This window comes from Typopeltis vanoorti, chromosome 13 (genome assembly GCF_054136105.1).
Source record: "Typopeltis vanoorti isolate ZY-2024b chromosome 13, IOZ_Tvanoo_1.0, whole genome shotgun sequence".
NCBI lineage: Eukaryota > Metazoa > Arthropoda > Arachnida > Uropygi > Thelyphonidae > Typopeltis > Typopeltis vanoorti.
In genome coordinates, this window is record NC_143561.1 from 28,516,457 (window position 1) to 28,535,768 (window position 19,312).

Below are 19,312 nucleotides of genomic sequence, written 5' to 3' on the forward strand. Positions count from 1 at the left end.
ATTCCACTGTTACACAACTTCCTGGGATGACTAGAATAGAGAACTAGGGGTGACTCCCTAGTTCTCTCTATTTGTCATATATTGAAAAATTTCTTTTGTGTCAGTCTTATAGAACCCCTTTATTAACTTATGAGATTCTATCATGTTCCCTCTTGTCCACCTATCAACTAAACTTTTTGACTCACACACATTCAGTCTATCCTCATAAATAGCATTCCATAGACTAGTAACAAGCTCGATCACTCGTCTCTGAATCCTCTCCACCAACACCACCTCCTAATCCCAAGAAACCCAGGTGACCAAATCTGTGCACAGTAGTCAAGTTGGGGAAAACCTCATAATAAAGAGTGACAATAGCTTTCCTATCTTTAATTGTTAGTGTGTTTTTCAATATCCTAGTAATCCTTCAAGCTATTTTGTCAACTCTTGCAATATGCTGTCTTACCTTCAACTCTATATCCACCATTGTCCCTAAAATTATCAAAGTATTTCAGGCTTAATCAATTTTCTGCAATGCAGTACCATCATTTTGACTTTTCATCCTGAAGTGCATAACCTTACAGTTTGAAACATTAAATTGACAACTGTTATTCTCTGCTTACAATGCCAATTTATTTTAATCATCCTAAAGGATATACATCACCTGCATCAGCCATTGTACTTTCCAGTTGTGCATCATCAGCAAACAATTGAATATCCCTTCCTCAAATCATTCCCTGTATCATTAATATACTTAAAAAGTAGTGGTCCTAGTGCAAGAGACTTGAAACATCCACTAGTCATCCTCATTCTCCTGGATTCTACTTCACTGTATACTCTCTAGTATCTGTTAAATGCCTTTGCAAAGTCCATCACTGTTATGATATAGCCATTTCCCTTTGCACTAATTCTGTTGTCACTAGTTCTTAGTTTATATATATATATATATATACACATACAGGAAAACCTCGTTTAACATGGTTAATTAATCTATCTATTAATGCATGCTAAGCAGAAATAGCTTTAAGCGAATACAATAAACAATAGGAATGAGTATGATTCATCCATCAGTTAGCGTAAATTAGAGGATAAAATCATCCAAGTTAACAAAAATCAATTGCTTAAATTTTTACTTAATGTCTAAACATTTGATTGAGCTACTTTTTTTACAAAAAAATTAAGTAAAAATGTTTGAATCGTGCTCAACTTTTTCATCTTGTCATGCAATTTACAATTGCTGGCGATTGCTTTATCAAGATTTCGGCAGACTTTGAAGCTTCGTTCCATATCAGGATCAGCATCGAACAAAATTAGCATACTCGATGTGATTGAAAACTAGCTCAAGTTCTTTTGCAGTTAGCTTTGTAACGTTCTCTTCTTGTTCACACTGCCTATCTTCTTCATATGCACACTCTCAAATGCCTTTGCAAAGTCCATCACTGTTATGATATAGCCATTTCCCTTATCTAATTCTGTTGTCACTAGTTTTTAGTTATATATAAAGGCAGGAAAACCTCGCTTAATGCAGTTAATTAATCCATCAATTAATGCACAATAGTGAACTTCTAGTTGAAGATCATTCTCGCTTAACTGTTTTGAATGGGAAACGAGCAGCTTTCTCACACCTTCATTACCTAGTTCATTAAATCCAAGTTCATTAATTCTTTTCCAATTGCACGATTTCTTCAGTAATGCTAGATCTTGGGTTTGGTGCATGATAAACTAACATAAGCTTGAGTTTAAAGTCACCTTCTGCACTGCTTCCTAATAAAGCTAAGATCTGTAGATACTTTGTATTCTGCTTGAGATGCTTCAGTTTTAGCGAAGAAAGTTTTTGTTGGCATACGCCTATTTTGGAAGCATATGCCATCATCGACATAGTTTCATCGACATTGAATATTTACTGATCGTCATAATCGCTCTCCTGAATTATGCTTTGCAATTCTTCAGGAAATTTGGCTGCAGAATCTTTATCAGCACTTGCAGATTACCCAGTTATTCTTACATTATGCAGTTCAGTTCAATTTTTGAAATGGTCAAAAACATCCTAAACTTGCAGTAAAGCTTTCACATTCCTCTTGAAATTTGGTCTCTTTCAATGAGGTAAAAATATTGAGAGCTTTTGCCTGAATATTCCCTGCTAAGAGGTATTATTTTTTGGTTATAATCCTCAATCCAGAGCGATAGAAGACGCTCCATCTTGATCATTAAATGGCTTCTATTTTGGGTGATCTGCATCCTTAAAGAAGCAGTAGCAACTTTTCCTTGTTCTTTGTATTCTTTGCTCTTATTTAATATAGTCCGAACTGTAGACTCGCTCTGTCCAGCATAATCATATTACTAGCGCCACTTTCATGTCTCTTAATGACTTCCAGCTTTTCCGCTTGCTGCAGATTTGCGACAAAAAATTTCGCATAATTTTAAAAAATCGCATTAACTGATTACTTGCTTGCTTAAAGCGGGAAATAGTATCATTTCACTCAGTTGCGCTAACTGATTATCGTGCATGTCGAATTCATGTTAAGCGAGGTTTTCTGTGTATGTGTATATATAATTATTATTAAGAAAGACCTCCAGGGAGTCAGTGACTCATCTAGAGAGGTCATGTACTACACACACACACACACACACACACACACACACACACACACACCAGCTGTCATACTTGTTCTCGAATTCATTCACACTGTTTGCACACACAACATCCAATGGCAACTCATTCCAATCACACAACTGCATTAACTATGAGAGAAATATCTAACAGCATTCATTCTCAACTTCAAAGGATGCCCTCTTGTCCTTTCCCCACCCTCCATGAAATTAAAAATTCCATCAACTAAAATCCTGTATGACCTTTCAGAAGTTTGTACATCTCAATCATATCACTCATCTTTCTCCTGTTTGCTGTTGTCTGCAGTTTACAAATTCTCAAACTGTCTTGATAATCAGTGTTCCACAATATCATTTTTAACACTCTCCTTTGCACTTTCTCCACTGTATCAGAATCACAACAGAAACCAGCAGACCAGTCCTACACGCATTAGTCCAAGTGAGGTTTATCAAGGCCTTGTAAAGAGACAATATGACATCCTTATCTTTACATGTCAAAGTTCATTTCATCATTGAAACTATATTTGGAGTTGTATTTGCAATCTGCCCACAATTCTAGCGTATTTAAATCATTCTGCAAGTACTGCATATCGGCATCATTCTTGATTAACCTACCTATCTTTGAATCATCAGCAAATAGCTGTATATTGGCTGTTGAATCCTTCCTAATATCATTAATGTATAGATTGAATAAGTGGACCAAGGACTGATCCTTGTGGTACACCACTGGTTACCTTAAATTTTGCAGACTTACATCCCTGTATACCACATTTTTGATATGTCGATCAGCCATCCTCTTATCTGTGCTAATATTTTATAATCCAAACCTATATTCTCCAATTTATACAACATTCTTCCATGCTGTATTCTGTCAAAAGCCTAGCAAAATCCAAAAGTATCATGGTGTATTTATTCCCCTTGTCTAAGTCAATGGTAACATTATTATAAAATGTGAGCAAGTTGCTAAAACATGACCTTCCCTTAGTAAACACATGCCGTTCATGGCTTTCTCTGGCAACCCAATTCTGAATGCTAGCCCTAGCCAACTTTTCCAAAATCTTCACCCCCACTCCTGAAATACTGATTGGTCAATAGTTGGATACATCGATCTTTGCTTTGCACCACCCTTGTGCTATGAGATTACCATACATTCTTTCCAGTCCTGCGGAATCTCTGTTCTGAGACTCAAATTATATATAGCCTGTTTAAAGGAATAGCCAATTCAGATAAACAATCTTTTGGCATCCATGCTGATATCTCATCCACCCCTATTGCTGAATTCTTATCCAGTTTGTGCAGCAGCTCTAATACCTCCTCCTCATATGCCTGAATTACTTCATCTAGTGAAGAAATAGCAGTTAGCTTAGTATTGCATACACCAGGTTGATAGCCTTTTAGCAAAATGGGTACTCATAACAACCTCTTCTACATTCAGTAGAGTTTCTTTTATATTCATTTGTTCTTTTACTTGTGGCATATCAATAGAATTCTTTGTGGTTATCTTTTGCTTGCAGAGCCAGTTTATTTTCATACTCAAACTTAGCTTTCCATACAACAGTTGCGACTCTTCTGGCCTGTTGCTTATAATTTTCATAATGGACATCATCCTTATACACACAGTATTCCTTCCACATCATTGATTTTTTTACAAATCTCTTGGTTGATAAGATTACATATCCATTTGACTCTTATCCTATTTATTCTTCGAACTTTCGGGACACATTCTGATATTGCATCATTTAAGTATTTTTTTAAATGCTTCCCATGCACTGTCGTTAATCTTCACAGCCATCAGCTGATACCATTGCACTGAACCCAGTATACTCCTCAGTTGGTCATTATTTTCTGCTTTGTAGTTCAGCATGTAACCTGTCCTGAATGGAAATTCATAAACTTAGCCACTTCCAAAATGAGCACCACATGATCACTGCTATCACCAACCAGAGGCAGAATAGTTACATCTGAAACATCCTCTGACATTATAATCTGATCTAACATTCTTTGACCTCAAGTTCCTTTTGTTATATATTGCTTGAAAAAGTTGAATACTTGCTTAGCTAATCTTTCCTCTCCTATTCTGTTTAAGTGACCATACCACCTGAGATTAGCTCTACTAACGCATTCCTAAATGCTTACAAAGGCAAGTTCTTTCTTAATATCCTCATTTTTAATATGATATTGTCATTGATGCCATCTATTCACCCCCCCCCCCCCCAATCTTTCTCAGGACTATCATATCAGCAGTCTAGTCTTTGATCAAGTGTTTTACTTCTAACCCAACTCTCAGATCCATAAGTTAAAATTGGTTTGAACACTGTCTTGTATACAGCTAATTTAGTGTTTTGACTAATTTCTCCCTTATTCCATATAAATTTATTCAGTTGACTTCCTACCATACCTGCTTTACTAATTCTTTTATCCATTTCCAAATTTAATTTGCTATCTTCACTAAAATAGCTTAGATATAGCCTAAATAGCAGAATTTTACTTGTTCTATAGGTTCTCCATTCGTGATGCAGTTGATGTTTTCTGCCTATTATCATTTCTTCCTTATTCTGTACTTAGTTAATTGAATAACTGCTGTAATATTTATTACAGCAGTTATTCAATGCTGTAATAATATTTATTACAGCAGTTATTCAATTTGATTTCTATGCTCCTGGATTTATTTAGGAGTATAACATCATCTGCATAAAGTAAAGAGCTGATTAGTATCTCCAATTTTGATATCAGGTTTAATTCCACATTCCTTCATAATGGGATCCATATAGATGATGAATAATCATCTATATGGTTAGGGTGTGCGACAAGGGTGTACATCATCTATATAGATGATGTACACCCCTGTCGCACACCTGATTTAACATCAAACTATCTTCATGTACCTCCTTCAATTCTAACTGCTGATTTGCAACTCATACAGAGACTATCTATTGCTTGATATAATGTCCCATTTCCACCATATAACTAGAATGTTTTGAACAGTTTTTCTCTTGGCACCTTGTCACATGCCTTTTCCCAGATCTATAAAACATAAATACAGATCCTTGTTATATTCCCATGATTAATCAACTAGTTGTCTTAAAGTGAAAATCAGATTCTGACAACCTGATTTTGCCTGAACCCAGCTTGTTCTTTTCCAAGCTTCTCCTCCATATTTTTTCTTAGCTGTTTTTCAAGAATACTAGCATAAATCTTACCAGGAACACTCTGTAGAGAAATTCCTCAATAATTCTCACATTCAGTTTTATTGGTATCCAGAGAGTTCATCGAACGACAATTTGTCGAAAATGCAATTCATCAAAAAAACAATTCACCGAAAATTTTAACTTTTCAAAAATGTTATGATAAAAGTGATTCATTTAGAACAAATACTGAACTGTGCAGAGTGAGAACGCAATACTACTTTAATAGGGAATAATTATAGAACAATATGGTTTCTTATTGTCTTTCTTTTCCGATAACTGTTTCATGTCTGTTCATGGGACTGATTTGTTTTCCAGGAGGAAAAACTCAGCCTATGCAGACTCCATTATTATTGTTACTAGTAGTAATATGCGACTTCAATACAGCAATTATTATGGAATGAATTTTATTCATCCCATAATAATTCAAATTGAATTATTTGAATTATTAGAATAGCGAATCTGATTCAGAATCGCTATTTGAAACTTTTACAAGAAAATGTCAAACTGTTCCAGTTTTCATTTCAGCTATATTCATAGCAACAAAGAAATAAGTTGTCTAAATTATGTATTATTGTAATACATAATTACATACACACTCTCTGACTTAGCGGAATTAGTAGACGTTGTCGGTACAAGAAGCTTTCTGCACCATTCAATTTTTGTTCTAAATAGATCAAACAGTTTGATTTAATCTTTTTTTCAATGAAAATTCATCGAAAAAAAAGTTTCGAAATGATATTAGCAATTCCTCTTTAGCTGGATCAATTTAATGTAATTTTAGTTAAAATTTTCGGTGAATTGTTTTTTCGATGAATTGCATTTTCGATGAATTGTCTTTCAATTACCTGTTTTTTTCGATGAATTTTCATGGAACCGTTTTATTACCTTTATTTTATGGATAGCTACTATGAATTCTCTACTCCAATCTGGAATTCGACCGTCTAACCCAGGCCTTTTGAATTACGAAGTGTAGCCACTGAAAAATTTTTATACCTCCATATTTTAGCATTTCTGGTTGAATATCATCTACTCCATCTGCCCTTCTACATTTAAGGTTTTTTGATAGCTCTGTCTACTATGAATACAAATATATATATATATATATATATATATATATATATATATTCAAGATGGCATTCTTGTTTTGTGTTTTCTACCACCATGCTGTCACTACTTCTTTCACTTTGTGCAGTCTTTCAAAGTAATTAGTTCATACATTAAGGATATCTTTATTGTCAGTTTTCCTATTCTCTTTGTCATCTCTAATTCCTTTTACAATACTCTTTCCTCCATATCTGAGCTTTTTCAATAATCTCCAGAATTATTTTAACACCTTCCTGATATTTATTTTCTATGTTCTTGCCAAAGTGTTCCCATGACATTCGTTTAGTTCATTTTACACAATACTTTTCTTTGTTACATTTTTCTCTATATTCCCTAAGAGCACAAGCTGACTTACTTGCCTGGACCTTTTGAAATGCTTTCTTCTTCTTCTTCTTTCACTTCCTCTTTAACTTCCTGAATCCACCATGGAGTTCTGATTTTTCTATCCTTGCAGATTATTACCTCACCACATGCTCACCACAAACATTGATTGCTGAATCAATCAATGTTTTCTTTAGGTTTGCCACTGTATCTCCAAGGTTTGGTTCTTGTTTCCAAACTCTTTCAATTTTTCTTGAATAATGTTTGTGTATATGGCTACAGTTCCCATCTGATAGCTGTTCAACTTTGATTTGTTTCAAATTTTATCCTGCTCCACACTAAAGGGTAATCACTTCCTATTTCAATCCGTATAGTCGTGTCCTGAATCAGTAGAAAAACATCACTGGCAACAATAACATAGTCAGTGAGACTTTTCTTATTCCTTGCATTTTCTCTCCATGTGAATTTGTGCTCCATTTGATGTTGGAATATAGTGTTAGTAATAATTAGTCCATGTCCTGAGCAGATACATACCATTATTATTAGCTTTTCTCTGAATTTTTCTAAACATTCTTATATGTCTGTAAATCATTTTTTTTTAATTTCTTGTTTAGATCTCCAACAAGGACCAACTTTTCCTTTTTCATTGTCAGCTGCCTTCTGTAATGCTTTAAAAATTATAAATTAAAGATACTAAGAAATTATATTCTTGATTTAATCCTTTATCCAAATGCTGAAGTAACTTTAGCACTGGGCAACTTGTATATAGAAGCTAATGACTTCACATCACTTGCCTTAGTATCCCATAATGCAAAGCACATATCCTTATGGTCATGTATAATACTATGCATTATGGGAAGGGCCACTACTCAGACCAGTTTCAACCTTTATTGAGATCTCATCAGTGAGAGCCAGACCCAGAAGCAATACCAAGGTTGAAGAATGCAGAAGTCATATTTCCATATACGAGTAGTCAAAAGGGGTCACACCTTGTTACTAAATTACCTTCGATTAGAGATAGATGTTGGAATTTTTCCACTTGCTTATACTAGAAATTAAAGATACCAAGAAATGATATTCTTGGTTTAATTCCTTTTTCCAAGTGTAAGCAAACAAAGTTTGTGCCTGAAATAATTTCAGGACTCAGCAACTCGTATATAGAAGCTAATGCCTTCATATCCTATAATGCAAAGCACTTATCCTTATGGACATGTATAATATCCATAAGGATAATCCAGACTGGTTTCGACCTTTATTGCGGTCTCATCAGTGAAAGATAGACCCAGAAGTTATCCCAAGGTTGAAGTAATGCAGAAGTCATATTTTCACATGTGAGTAGTCAAAAGGGTCACACCATGTTACTAAATTACTCTGGATTAGAGATAAATGTTGGATATATGTTATCTCTAATCCAGAGTAATTTAGTAACAAATTGTGACATTTTTTGGCTACTCGTATATGGAAATATGACTTCTACATTACTTCAACCTTGATATCACTTCTGGGTCTGGCTTTCACTGATGAGATCTCAATAAAGATCGAAACCAGTCTGGGCAGTGACCCTTCCCATAATCCATAGCATTATACATGTCCATAAGGATATGTACTTTGCATTATGGGATACTAAGTTAAGTGATGTGAAGTCATTAGCTTCTATAAACAAGTTGCCCCAGTCCTGAAAATACTTAAGGTGCAAACTTTGTTTGCTTACACTTGGATAAAGGATTAAACCAAGAATATCATTTCTTGGTATCTTTAATTTATAGTATAACCAAGTGGAAAAACTTCCAATAGCCTCAAAAAATTATTCTACTTCCTTATTAGAGCCTTCTGTAGGACCATAAGCACAAATAAGTCTCATTGTCCAATTCCCCATTTGGATTAGCCTACATCACTCTACTTGACATTCAAGAAGATTATCCTCATATTTAGTGTTTGTTATTATAGCTACTTGTTACTCACACACACACACACACACACACACACACACATACATACATATATATATATATATATATATATATATATATATATATATATATATTAAAAAGATTTATCCTCTATGAAACAAAAGTACTTTGTTCTATAATTGTACACGATTATTTTCCAGTAATGATGTTTATCAAATTGAGTCTTTTTTGTTTCATTTATATGGCCACTACGGTATATTCTTTTGATTATGGTTGCTTTCTGTTTCTTTTAATTTCTATAATTCAGGAAGTAGTGGGGGAGGGGGGATATCACATATGGAAGTGCTCTGAGGCACAAGGTAAAAAGCAAACAAACAAAAAAAAAAAACTAGTGGACCTGTTATGCATAATCACAGTTATTCTGATATTTAACTGTAGAAAAGTATCCATGATGTATCACAACCTGTGCATATATGAATATTAAAAAATACCAAATCTTTATACATTTATTCTGGTATAATTGAATTATATGAAATGGTATTTAATGTTGTGGAAGAAGGAATTTTGGTGATTATTTGTATGCTGTTCTACTTAATGGTAATTTGAATTGGGCATTAAGGATACCCTCTTGTTTTGAGTGTGGGCAAAAGCAGATTTCTAAGATATACCAACGTTAATAGAGAAATCTGAAGAACAAAACTATCCAACATGACACAGTGAACAATGAGAAAGAAATCTGACAATCAGCTTGCAAAGGACTGAAGGCAGATCATAAGTTGATAGCATGGCAAGGAAGCTTAGCTGCTATGCCCTAGAAATATCAAGAACAACCACATGAAATATTTCTCCCTGGCTTGTGTTATAAAGGTGAATAAGGTTGATAGATCTACTAGAGGGTTTGTAGTTATCTCATATAGAGGTGGCAGGGTTTTTCCTCTCACAAAACAAACCATTCGGCCAGAAGATCATGTACACCTATCAGACATAAAATTCTGGCATTGGATATAATTCACAACAATCCAATCTGACTGCTGTTGTAGAATATGTATTCTGTATCCTTATTGGTGATCACCATATTGGTGATCACTAATTCATTGGTAGGCCATCAGGTAGCAAAGAAGTTGGCTGTTGATGACCTTCATTATTTTTGATGAGATGTGAGCAGTCTTTTTGCCCTCTTCTTTAAGGAATTGATATATATTGACAGGTAGATACTGGACAAGTATGACAGTGCAGATAACCAATATAGGATGGGTAATATTATAGCCATCTTTTGGCTTTTAATAAAGGTAAAAGATGGCTATAATATTACCCATATAACTAGTACACAGGTAATATGTACTAGTTTCTCTCTTTGGAAAATTGTCTGTGAATCTGCACACCATCAAAAATAAGTAATTATTAAGTCCACCTGTTTGAGAATTAGAAATTCTCAAACAGGTAGCTCTTAAATAGCTATAACCCAAGAAGTATACATGAAATCATTGACAGTTTCTCTCAACATCCTCCAAATGAGGCAGAAAAAGTCTGCAAAAAAAAACTAATAGGCAATTCTGAGCATGTTTGCAAAGATTTTCCAACCCACTGTTGCCTTCAATCTTATCAAATCATGAATTAGTTACTTTCTCCAAAAGTAAAAATGGAGGCAACAGCACTATCCATAAGATTAACCACACTAGCCATAGGATCAAATAGGATAGTACCAAGCAATTCCATATCTGTAATTATAATATAATCAAAGAAAAATTTTATGTAGTTTCCAGAAAAAATTTATATAGCTCCCACATAAAACTATGTTTTATGTGGGGGCTACATAAAAGTACATTAGTACCACAGATGGGCTAAGGAGTTTATTTTTATTTATCTTTACCTTGCTCTAATTTAAGCTGATTAATTTATTCCCCAATTGTAATTCTTTATACTTCCTATAAGTGTTAGTGCTGTTAGTGAAGTGAAAGGCCTCCGAAATAGACAATTCATGGTTACAGTTAACTATCTCCCCACACTATGGAATTCAGGGAAAATTTATATTGTTTTTCGACTGTGCTACCCTGAATTAATTTTATAGCATGAGAAATTTAGTTATAACACTTATAGAAAATATCAGTTTCTAAAATAATTCCTTAAATATTCAGTCGAGGCAATTTCTCTAATTTTAGCACACAGGTTCAGTTGTTTTTATGAGACAGTGCATTGGTCAAAGATCAGGCAATAATTTAAGCAAATAAAACATGTTTATTTTAACTTAGGCAACTTTACAATATATGATACACAATTAAACAATTTCTCACTGATACATATCTTGAGCTCAAATTGTAACCTTACAAATTAGACCTGCTATTCACAATACTTGATTAACTTGTTCTACAAAATATAGGCAATTACTGGCTGTTACAATCTATATCTTTGGCTAACATTCTTCTCAATATATATATATACACTAGCTAATTCTCAACTTCAATTATTTCTTATAGCAACTTATACAACTATTTTAACAAAGCTATGTTTAGCGGACATACAATTCTTAATCATTATCTCAGCATTAATAAAATAGAATTTGCTCACAAATTTGTAGAAACATATACAGTTCTACCAGCTTTGAAGATTTGTGGCGGTTCTGTTGACTGCTGTCCTATATACTATCTGCCTCTCCTAGTTTTCCCCGTGCCTAGGGGGGGGGTCACGATCTGATGGAATACGGAAGTCCGAGTGGGCCAACGAACTGCAGCAAGATGAAAAACTCCCCCAGCTGCTAGAGGTTCTCAAGACCCCTTTTATATGATTCCGAGGGTCCTCGTTTTAAGGTCAGAGAACCCTGAATCTTCTGTAAATAACTGACATCACTGTTGTCTTGACCTTCAGTTTTGGTGGAAAATCTCCAGTCGATGATGACCTTCAATACCTTTTGTACACTATCAAATCGCCAACATAATCTTATCTAAATCCTCTTAACTTGGGGCATACTTTTACATTCTGTCATGCTTACAACTTCACATCAGAACTCAATATTAAATTAACTTAATAAAAAAAAAATAAAAAAAAAATCAGCTAACGCCTTTTTATTCCCGTATATACGGGAGTAGGCGAGGCCATTTAGCCCTATCTAACTTTTGGAGACTGAGTGGGCAGTTCAATCTCCACTGGTACCCAATCAGAGACAGATGGCCCAAGGCTATCACTAATTAAGCGGTACGCAGTGAAGAGAGACGGCTCAAATGTGCCGCCATCTCGTGGTCTCTAACCCTAACACAATATATTTAATGTCTGAAAAATAATGTGGGTTCTACGGTCGATTTTCTTGAGTTTACAGGACGAAAAACCTGAGTTTCCGGGAGGAAAAACATAATCTTATCTAAATCCTCTTAACTTGGGGCATACTTTTACATTCTGTCATGCTTACAACTTCACATCAGAACTCAATATTAAATTAACTTAATAAAAAAAAAAAAAAAAAAAATCAGCTAACGCCTTTTTATTCCCGTATATACGGGAGTAGGCGAGGCCATTTAGCCCTATCTAACTTTTGGAGACTGAGTGGGCAGTTCAATCTCCACTGGTACCCAATCAGAGACAGATGGCCCAAGGCTATCACTAATTAAGCGGTACGCAGTGAAGAGAGACGGCTCAAATGTGCCGCCATCTCGTGGTCTCTAACCCTAACACAATATATTTAATGTCTGAAAAATAATGTGGGTTCTACGGTCGATTTTCTTGAGTTTACAGGACGAAAAACCTGAGTTTCCGGGAGGAAAAACATAATCTTATCTAAATCCTCTTAACTTGGGGCATACTTTTACATTCTGTCATGCTTACAACTTCACATCAGAACTCAATATTAAATTAACTTAATAAAAAAAAAAAAAAAAAAATCAGCTAACGCCTTTTTATTCCCGTATATACGGGAGTAGGCGAGGCCATTTAGCCCTATCTAACTTTTGGAGACTGAGTGGGCAGTTCAATCTCCACTGGTACCCAATCAGAGACAGATGGCCCAAGGCTATCACTAATTAAGCGGTACGCAGTGAAGAGAGACGGCTCAAATGTGCCGCCATCTCGTGGTCTCTAACCCTAACACAATATATTTAATGTCTGAAAAATAATGTGGGTTCTACGGTCGATTTTCTTGAGTTTACAGGACGAAAAACCTGAGTTTCCGGGAGGAAAAACATAATCTTATCTAAATCCTCTTAACTTGGGGCATACTTTTACATTCTGTCATGCTTACAACTTCACATCAGAACTCAATATTAAATTAACTTAATAAAAAAAAAAAAAAAAAATCAGCTAACGCCTTTTTATTCCCGTATATACGGGAGTAGGCGAGGCCATTTAGCCCTATCTAACTTTTGGAGACTGAGTGGGCAGTTCAATCTCCACTGGTACCCAATCAGAGACAGATGGCCCAAGGCTATCACTAATTAAGCGGTACGCAGTGAAGAGAGACGGCTCAAATGTGCCGCCATCTCGTGGTCTCTAACCCTAACACAATATATTTAATGTCTGAAAAATAATGTGGGTTCTACGGTCGATTTTCTTGAGTTTACAGGACGAAAAACCTGAGTTTCCGGGAGGAAAAACATAATCTTATCTAAATCCTCTTAACTTGGGGCATACTTTTACATTCTGTCATGCTTACAACTTCACATCAGAACTCAATATTAAATTAACTTAATAAAAAAAAAAAAAAAAAAATCAGCTAACGCCTTTTTATTCCCGTATATACGGGAGTAGGCGAGGCCATTTAGCCCTATCTAACTTTTGGAGACTGAGTGGGCAGTTCAATCTCCACTGGTACCCAATCAGAGACAGATGGCCCAAGGCTATCACTAATTAAGCGGTACGCAGTGAAGAGAGACGGCTCAAATGTGCCGCCATCTCGTGGTCTCTAACCCTAACACAATATATTTAATGTCTGAAAAATAATGTGGGTTCTACGGTCGATTTTCTTGAGTTTACAGGACGAAAAACCTGAGTTTCCGGGAGGAAAAACCTGCTTGCCCGTGCCAGAGATCGACTAACTCGGGAACCGGTCGAAAAAAGGCTTAGAAAAATTTCCTCTAGTCGCCGACTAGACTCGAAACCAAGACTTCCTTCGTGCGGCCTAGCGCGGTGGTGTGCAAACGCCACATCCACTGAGCTACACAGGCTCTAATTAACTTATTAACTTAATTAACTTAATGTATAATTCTAACCTTTATAATATTGTGTAATTTTTGAAGAATTCTATTTTATTCTTTAGTCAGTTACCTTTACATGTTTACAATCAGTATTTCACCATTAATATACAGCAGGGGTGTTCAACCCATTGATCGCGATTGACCAGTCGATCGCGGAGCAATTTTTGTCGATCTCTTGCGTATTCCTCCTTACTTACAAATTTAATTAAAACTGAAAACATATTTATCATTATTTTTAATTCGCTTTAAGTGTATTGCTTTATTTATTTTTCGTTAAAAATTGTCAAATCAATAATTTTCTTATAAGTCCGCATAAATGAATTAATTTGAATCAGTGGAAGTCAAACAGTGAGCCGAGTGAATACGATTATAAGCAAAGTGTAAAAACTCAATTGTAGCTTAAATATTAAATATTCCAAAGCACATTACATCGATTTTTTACTTAGGTTAAGTCCCATGTGAATATTTTAAAAAAATAAACTTTGTTTGTCTTGGTATATTTTGTATTAAATGTTTTTGTAAATAACTCTTTTGAAGCTAACTGTATATGCTGCTTTAATAAGAATATGTTAGAGTGTTAAAAACAAAGGCAATGTTTTTGTCGCCGAAGCTGTACATGGCGGCATTAGAAAGATTGTTATTGAAACTTGTATGTATGAGAAAGGCTCTAAGTGTAAACATCTCCGAAGTCAGTCAGAAAGAGTTCAAACAACTTTCCGATGGCCGGAAACTTACAATCAAAAGAAAGCGGAGGAGAACAAAAGGCGTGCCGAACTTGAAACTTAAGATGAAAGACTCATACCGATTCTTTGGGGGTTGCCAAACGTCATGCGAGGTCTGAGAGGAAGCCTAATAAAAAGGGACTGAAGCAAGCAGAAGGGGTCCCGGTTCCAGAAGTGCTGTCAGAGAGGAGGCTGCCTAGTCCAGAGTCGCTGTCAGAGAGACTGCCCGGATACACGTTGCTTGAGAGAGGAGTTTCCCACTTCCAGAAAGGAGCTTCTCAGTTCGAGACGTCACTAGAGAGAGAGAGACTACTTCTAGGCTGCAGACAAGGTTTCAAATTGCCGAAAGGAAGAGTTCCAATTGCCGTAGAAAAGTTTTCAGGCCAGGTTAATGTCAGACATTCACCAGTGTGTTGCGTTTTCATTGCAATTTGATGAATCAAATGACTTACTGATATTGCTTAGTTCGTACTATTTATTAGCATGGTATTTCAAGATTATTCAAGTAAAGAACTTTTGAAAATTATCCCATTGTTGGGAAGGACTAGGGGAGAAGACATTTTTTCGGCATTTGATGAATTTGTGAAACAACGCAAACTTCCACTTTTTAAACTTGTGTCTGTTACAACTGATGGTGCTCTTGCAATGATAGGTAATAAATCATGCTTCATTTCATTATGTAAAAACGATGACAAATATCCAGATTTTTTTAACGTACCACTATGTTATTCACCAACAAGTACTGTGTAGTAAAAGATTAAGCACAAAAGTTGTTTTGGCTTAATTTAAATTTAAATTACATTTAAAATTGTAAATTCTGTTCGAGGAAAAGCCCTTCAACGCCGGTTATTTAAATTAAAGGCAGATGATGATAGGGAACTTCTGTTGTACAATAATGTTCGCTGGCTCAGCAGAAGTCAATTTATAGAAAGATTTCTTGTATTAATTAACGATATAAAAAAATTTCTTGATGAAAAAGGAGATATTTATCCACAATTGAGTGATAAAAGATGGTTGTTACACTTATCATTTTTAGTAGATTTCTGTACAAAATTAAGCAATTTAAATTTACAGTTACAAGGTAGAGATAAAAATTTAATTGACGTGTTAAGTTCAATGAAAACTTTCCAACAATACTGACTTTTATCAAAGAAAAATATAAATGACTGCAAATTTAGATATCTCCCATTTTTATTAAAATTTTTTGAAAAATCAAGAAATGCTTTGCTATGATTTAAAAGAATTTATTCGTGAAATAGAATTAGTTGAGGAAGAAATAAATTCAAGATTTAAAGATTTTAATAGAACTGAAATGATTGTTTCTTTTATCAATAATCCATTTCAAATAAAATTAGTGGGCTGTTTGATATAAACCAAGCTGAAGTAGAATTTGAGATAATAAACATTCAGAATAGTTTACATTTAAAATCAATAAACAATGAAGTCATTTTGGAAGTATGCACATGAAAAATTCCCAATATTAACTGATATCACGCGAAAAATTCTGTCGTGTTTCGGATCAAAATATGACATAAAAAATCAATTAAGAAACCAAATTACAAGTGATCATTTGGATGATTGTCTGCGATTGGCCACTTCTTCATATCAACTTGACTATGAAAATATTGCGAGGTCCAAACAATGCCAAATTTCACATTAACTTTTTTTTTTAATCAACTAGCATTTCCTGTAACTTGTGAGTTTGTAATCAATCTGTTGTTTTTTCTAACTTTGGTTTTCCAAAATAGAGAAATATTTTATTCCGATATATTTGTTGTTGTTTTTTTGTTGTATTAAAATAATTAAAAGTGATAAATAATTTTTTAAATACACAAATAAAGTTTTTAGTTGTGTATTATTTTAGTTGTTTATTTGTGTGTAATGAGATATCAGGTTGGGGGAACGTGATCTATATAAGAGAGTAGATCGCCGAATAACTTATTATAGAAATATAGCTTGCATAGTAAAAAAGTTTGAATACCACTAATATACAGTAATGTACAAGTTTGTTCCTTTCACATGATTTGTGACCTCTGTAAAATCGATGTAGGAAATTTTTAATAAAATTTTACCGCATCGAATTTTGCAAGATTACTACATTAGCTTATAATGATTGCCTTTCTCTTCCAAAATTTTGGGAAATTATCAAGCATTAATTTTTTTAATACATATATATATATATATATATATATATATATATATATATATATATATATATATATTATTTATTTATTTATTTTTATTTTTTTCAAATAAAATTGTTCTTTAAAATGATTTGTTTAGGTCTTGTCATAAACTAGAACACTTATGCCTTGGTGGATGTGTTTCTATCAATAATTTGAATGAAGTTGCAGTAGAAATAGGAAGAAATCTGAAGTAAGTATTTGCATATCAACATGTTTGGTTGTTAAGTTATAATATAAAAAATTTACATAAAATTTGAAGGGGAAAAGTAATTCAAATTTATTCACTTAAACAACACACACACAATATAGTTTATTCGTTGCTTAACCTGCAAATTTAATATTTTGAGAAAAGTATGAAATTTTTTCATAGTCATTGACTGTCTCAATGCAATAGCAAACTGACTTATCTTTAGTGAAAAAGCTAAGAAAGATCAATTTTTTGGTTTTATTTTTATATTGAGAGATTATTATTAGGGACAACTCCAAGGAGTCAGACTCATCGAGGGAGGCCATAAACATCATGTCAAGAACAACTATTCAACATTCACGCAGTATCTATCATACTTCGCCTTGAACTCATTCACAGTCATGATACCGACAACAGACTCTGGCAGCCCATTCCACTCATTCACCACTCTCCAAATAAAAAACCTAGCTCTAACACCCTTGCTAACCACACTCTTGCCCAGTTTCCATGGATGGCCTCTAGTCCTCCCACCACCAATCCTGTTCTGAAAAATATCCTCTGAATTAATCTTTTGAGATATGAATGTCTCAATCATATCACCCCTTTTCCGTCTATCAGCTAATTTCTGCAACCCACAAATCTTCAACCTGTTCTCATAAAGTTCTTCATTCCATAGACCTGCTATCATCTTGGTCACTCACCTCTGGATCCTCTCCACCTCCTCCCCCATCAAGAAGAAACCCTGGCACCCAAATCTGTCACGTTAGTCAAGATGGGGTCTTATCAAGGCTCGATACAGAGGAACAATAACTTGCTTGTCTCTGCTTGTCAAGTATTCCTCGGTAACCAAGTGATTTGATGAACTGATTTAGCCACTTTTGCAATGTACCCCCTAAACTTCAACTCCCTATCCACCAACATTCCCAAATCCCTGGCCTTGTCAATCTCCTGGAGTACAGTTCCACTAATGTGGTATACTGCTGCTAATCTTTTCACTCCAAAATGCATAACCTTACATTTTGCCACATTAAATTGACATCCATTCTCCTTAGCCCAGTCCTCCAATCTATCCAAATCATCCTGCAGAATTTTGACATCATGTGCATTCACTATTGCTCTACCCAACTTTGCATCATCAGCAAACAAATGAACAGTTCCTCTGAGATCCTTTCCTATATCGTTAATGAACAAATTAAATAGTAGTGGTCGAAGAACAGAACCCTGTGGCACACCTAGTCACAAGCTGTCTTTTGGACTCTACTCCTGAATAAACTACTCTCTGATATCTCTCCATCAACCACCCTCCTATCCATCTCACCAACCCTATATCCATCCCCATATGCTGCTGTTTACTGATTAGAATTCCATGTGGTATCCTGTCAAAGGCCTAGCAAGGTCAAGCAGTATCACTGTAAACCCATTACCCTTATCCAGTTCAGCCGTCACTGTGTTATAAAAAGTGAGCAAGTTACTGAGGCATTATCTGCCCTTCGCAAAACCATGTTGTCAACCACACAGTATCCCATTTTCATCTATCCAATCCTGTATTTTTTTCTCTTGACTAATTTCTCCAAGACCTTGACAGCGATTCCTGATATGCTAATTGGTCAGTAATTTACAACAGCAGTCTTGGAACCTCCTTTATGCATTGGAACTGTTTTTCCCATCTTTCCACCCCTTCGGGACTAACCCAGACCCAAGACTCAAATGAAACAAAACAGTCAATGGCACTGACAATTCTTTAGCTGCTTCACGTAATACCCGTGCTGATATACCATCCAATCTCACAGATCTATTGACATGGTTTTGTAATAGACTACTCTCCTCCACTTCATTTACTACAATTCCCATATAATCTATTGGTTCATTCATTCCTGCAATGTCACCACCTGGATGATATATTCTTGCAAAGTGCTCGCTCAGTAATT

General features: G+C 34.8%; 1 protein-coding gene across 1 annotated transcript in view; it reads left to right on the forward strand.

Annotated features, from left to right (window-relative positions):
- Positions 1-19,312, forward strand: part of LOC150100014 (F-box/LRR-repeat protein 4-like) — a 213,813-nt gene that overhangs the window by 107,852 nt on the left and 86,649 nt on the right. Inside the window, exon 11 of the mRNA XM_090403195.1 lies at positions 17,295-17,387. Coding sequence (XP_090259321.1) covers positions 17,295-17,387 — 93 coding nt within the window. The remainder of the gene's footprint in view (positions 1-17,294; positions 17,388-19,312) is intronic.